Raw genomic sequence first — 5,000 nt, 5'->3', positions numbered from 1 at the left:
ACTAAGAGGAAGAGACGAAGATTATTTGTGCATGTGTGTGTGTGAGTGTGTGCGTGTGTGTGCGTGTGTGTGTGTGTGTGTGTGTGTGTGTGTGTGTGTGTGTGTGTGTGTGTGTGTGTGTGTGTGTGTGTGTGTGTGTGTGTGCGTTGCCACATAATGTGGACATAAAGCAGTATGATGGATACACACATTCCAGCTGGTCTGGAGGTGATTGAGCATGTGTTCAGTGTGTGTCTTTATTTTGCTCTAAATTCTGTTTTATGTCAGACAATGAGAGTGTGAGTGTGTGTGGCCATACAGATGTGTGTATACTGCATGTTTGTGTATGTATGTGCATGTGTGTATGTGTGTATGTGTTGCATGTATGTATGTTTACTGTATGTGTGTGGGTATTTTTTTCTAAATTCTGTTTTGTGTCAGCCGAGTTTGAGTTTGAGTGAGCATGTGAGTGGGTGTGGCCACATAAATGTGTGTGTATGTATGTGTATATGTATGTATGTGCTGAATGTAGGTACTATGTATGCATGTACAGTGAGGAGCACATGTATTTGATACCCTGCTAAAACAGGAATATAAAATCATCATTTGACAATTGATCTTAATGCCTTAACTCAAAAAATTAGTACAAATCAAACCGCCAAGGACACCAATTTTCTTTGTGATTGAAGAATGTATCGTAAATAGATAAATGTTTTCCTTAAATGCTAGGGGAAGGAAGTATTTGACCCCCTATGTAACCCTATGGGAATTTAACACATAGGGTTAACATAGGGGCAGGCAGATTTTTATTTTTAAAGGCCAGCTATTTCATGGATCTAGGATATTATGCATCCCGATAAATTTCCCTTGGCCTTTGAAATTAAAATAGCCCCACATCATCACATACCCTTCACCATAGCTAGAGATTGGCATGGTGCTTTTTCCAGTAGGCCTATTAGCCTGTTTGATTTGCATTGAGCTCAATGAGCATCAAACAGGCTAATAGGCCTACTGGAAAAAGCACCATGCCAATCTCTAGCTATGGTGAAAGGTATGTAATGATGTGGGGCTATCTTAATTCCAACGGCCAAGGGAACTTTATCAGGATGCATAATATCCTGAATCCATAAAATAGCTGGCCTTAAAAAATAAAAATCTGCCCGCCCCTATGTTAACCCTATGTGTTGAATTCCCATAGGGTTACATTGGGGGTCAAATACTTACTTCCCCCTAGCATTTAGGAAGAACATTTATTTATTTACGAAACATTCTTCCATCACAAAGAAAATTGGCGTACTTAGCGGTTTTATTTTTACTCAATTTTTGAATTAAGACATTAAGATCAATTGTCAAATGACGATTTTCTATTCCTCTTTTTAGGCAACTTTAGCATGGTATCAAATACATTTTCTCCTCACTGTATGTATACGTGTGTAGTCTGCATGGTGAGTGGTCCCAGTAAGTGTGAGTGTGTTTGGCCACACAAATGCGTGTATATGTGTTTGTGTGTGTGTGTGTGTGTGTGTGTGTGTGTGTGTGTGTGTGTGTGTGTACGTATGTGCTGTATGTATGTGCTGCATGTATGTATACGTGTGTAGTCGGCATGGTGAGCGGTTCCAGTGAGTGCTCCTGAGTGTTCTCCCAATTACTGCATGGAATCCAATTACAAAGTTATTAAAAGTGGGAAACAGAGATACCTCAAAATCATTAGCCAAGTTTCTCGCCTAATGGTGTGCTGTGATACTCTCCTTCACACACCTCGTTTATTGAAAAACACACAAACACACACACACTGTTTCTTTCCCCTGCATTTCGATCGAGTCCAAACCAAGTTTGATATTGGGAGAAGAACACAGAGGAAGCGAGAAGGACATTAATTTGCGGCACATTAAAAGCCAAGAGTGAGATCACTAGAGGATAGTGTTACTCTATTATGGCAAAAATCATAATCGTGATTATCTTGTTCAGCATTGAGATCCTGATTGTTTAACACGATTCATCAACGATTTTGGAAACACCATCCGTTTTCAAAACGTAAAAAAAAAAAAAAAACACAAAGAAAACTATCAATCAACAGCAAAATAAATATCAGACACAAATACATGCAAAAAAAGATAATGGGCGCGCTGGCTACCACTGTAATGCATACGAGGACGCTGGATTTATAACTCAAGACAAAACGAGTGTTGAAAATCAGAGTGCAGCTGAATAATCATTACATTTCGATTACGCTGTTTTCAGAATTGTCGGAAATCATGAGTGGCATTAATCAATTGGTTTGATTAATTGCACAGCCCTGCTAGAAGACGTAAAGGCTCTCTGTGTCTCTGTACCTCTCCCAGAGCTTCATATCGCTTCTGGTTCCACCGGTGGAGATCCTCTCTGTAGTTGAAGATGAAGGCCTCGCCAGTCTTGGTGTGTCTTAGCTGCCCACCTGTTGAGAGAGAGAGAGAGAGAGAGAGAGAGAGAGAGAGAGAGAGAGAGAGAGAGAGAGAGAGAGAAAGAGGAAGAGTGGTCTCAATCAACCACTTAAGCATTTAAATGTGTATTCCACAGCGAGGGTGAGAGAGACATCCACACAAACACACACAGACTGGGCAGCAGGTTCTCACAGTGACGCCCTCACCCTCCAACAAGACCTCCGAAGGGGCACGGCAGTTTGTGGTCACCCAGGAGTAGCCTTTACCATCGCTCCATTCTTGGGAGTCAGCAGGGCCCAGTTAAAGGGACAGTATGAGAACAGGGTCATTCCGTGTCAAATCAGGACGCTTTCGGACCTCATCGGAACGGATTTCAACGAAACTTGGTATGCTGATTTAGTCATATGAGAAGGCCTCAGAAATGAACTTGCACGTTTCTTGCATCAATATTAAGGGAGATTCAGACTAAGAAAGTTTGCATAAATTGGGGTGGGGACTATACATTTGACTCATTGTATCTCCTTTACTGTACGTCACACAGAAATGGTTCTGATGTCGTTTGAAAGCTCGTTTCCAGCTCTATATTTTACATAAATAGCAAACAATACCCAAAATGAAAGGTAGCTGAGTTATCAGAGATTATAATATTAAAAATTGAATAGCAAAAAAACCTATATTTTAAATTTCTTCATTTTTTCCCTAAAGCTAGCCTGTAATGTCATTGACATCATCTGAAAATGTGGTCTGTGGTTTTTGAGGCATTGCAGAGATATTGTGACCTGTGAGGTGGCATCACATAGGTTCCAGTCACTAATGGGCAGCTTTGACATGAAACTATTGCACAACACAGGCGTAACTAATTCAGTTAACTACGTTTCCAGCTATTCTGAATTTGCATTGATTCATTCAGACATAAAACATTATTTTATGCTTGGAATGACCCCTTCTTTATCCATTTTGTGTCAAATCACCTAGTGGCGGAAAGTCTCCAAAAAATCTTAAAAAAATCACAGGTGTTTGTAGACTAAACCTATGCATAACTCTTAAATATTACAGCTGTATCACTTACAGTTCAAAAACTACAGCCCTTTGAAGATTCAAGTCATTTTAAGCATTGTGGTGAACGATCCTTTTTGCAACATTATTGGCTCTTTTGGTATTTCACTCACATTAGTGAAACTATGCGAATACAAGGACATTTCCCTGTTGAATTAAGAAATCCAATCAGATGTGACGTATCTTGTGTAATTTCCCCTCTGCAAAGCTCTGAAAATGGCTATAAATTCATTACGTGAAAAGACTTCATCACTTTTGAAGGCTTCTCATGCGAAAAGTATGTGCCATAAATGTATCAGATTATTTTTGCCACTCATAAATGGACTACAAGGTCATGTCCATGCATTAACTTTGGTTGTAATCATTATCATATTGTCAGGGCATTTTGATTTAATTGGGCTTGATTTTCAAAAAGCCCATTTTCGTCTTCTCATTTCACCAAGTGAACAGTTAACAGGATTTTTTAAAAAAATACCATATGTCAATCTGTATGTGAGGATCATCTCTCCAAAATTTGGGCTTGTTGCTGAGTTTCTAATGATTTTTGGAAAATATTCTTTATGGGTGATTCCGTGTTAAATCAGGACACTTTCGGACCTCATCGGAACGGATTTTAACGAAACTTGGTATGCTGATTCAGTCATATGAGAAAGCCTCAGAAATTAATTTGCACGTTTCTTGCATCAATATTAAGGGAGATTCAGACTAAGAAAGTTTGCATAAATTGGGGCGGGGACTATACCTTTGACTTATTGTATCTCCTTTACTGTAGGTCACACATACATGGTTCATATGTCATTTCAAAGCTCTTTTCCAGCTCTACATTTGACATGATAGCATACACTACCCAAAATGAACGGTAGCCGAGTTATCAGAAATTATAATATTAAAAATTTTGCTATTCAATTTTTAATATTATAATTTCTGATAACTCGGCTACAGTTCATTTTGGGTAGTGTATGCTATCATGTAAAATGTAGAGCTGGAAAAGAGCTTTGAAATGACATATGAACCATGTATGTTTGACCTACAGTAAAGGAGATACAATAAGTCAAAGGTATAGTCCCCGCCCCAATTTATGCAAACTTTCTTAGTCTGAATCTCCCTTAATATTGATGCAAGAAACGTGCAAATTGATTTCTGAGGCTTTCTCATATGACTGAATCAGCATACCAAGTTTCGTTAAAATCCGTTCTGATGAGGTCCGAAAGTGTCCTGATTTAACACGGAATCACCCATAAAGAATATTTTCCAAAAATCATAAGAAACTCAGCAATAAGCCCAAATTTTGGAGAGATGATCTTCACATACAGATTGACATATGGTATTTTTTTTACAAAATCCTGTTAACTGTTCACTTGGTGAAATGAGAAGACGAAAATGGGCTTTTTGAAAATCAAGCCCAATTAAATCAAAATGCCCTGACAATATGATAATGATTACAACCAAAGTTAATGCATGGACATGACCTTGTAGTCCATTTATGAGTGGCAAAAATAATCTGATACATTTATGGCACATACTTTTCGCATGAGAAGCCTTCAA

General features: G+C 38.6%; 1 protein-coding gene across 1 annotated transcript in view; it reads right to left on the bottom strand.

Moving 5' to 3' along the window:
• The window catches only part of arb2a (ARB2 cotranscriptional regulator A), a 169,666-nt gene that overhangs the window by 156,219 nt on the left and 8,447 nt on the right, over positions 1–5,000 (bottom strand). Inside the window, exon 4 of the mRNA XM_062515698.1 lies at positions 2,313–2,413. Within this exon, the coding sequence (XP_062371682.1) occupies positions 2,313–2,413 (101 nt within the window). The remainder of the gene's footprint in view (positions 1–2,312; positions 2,414–5,000) is intronic.

The sequence above is a fragment of the Sardina pilchardus genome, chromosome 16 (assembly GCF_963854185.1).
Source record: "Sardina pilchardus chromosome 16, fSarPil1.1, whole genome shotgun sequence".
In the NCBI taxonomy this organism is placed as follows: Eukaryota; Metazoa; Chordata; class Actinopteri; order Clupeiformes; family Clupeidae; genus Sardina; species Sardina pilchardus.
This window is presented reverse-complemented; position numbering and strand designations above follow the sequence as displayed.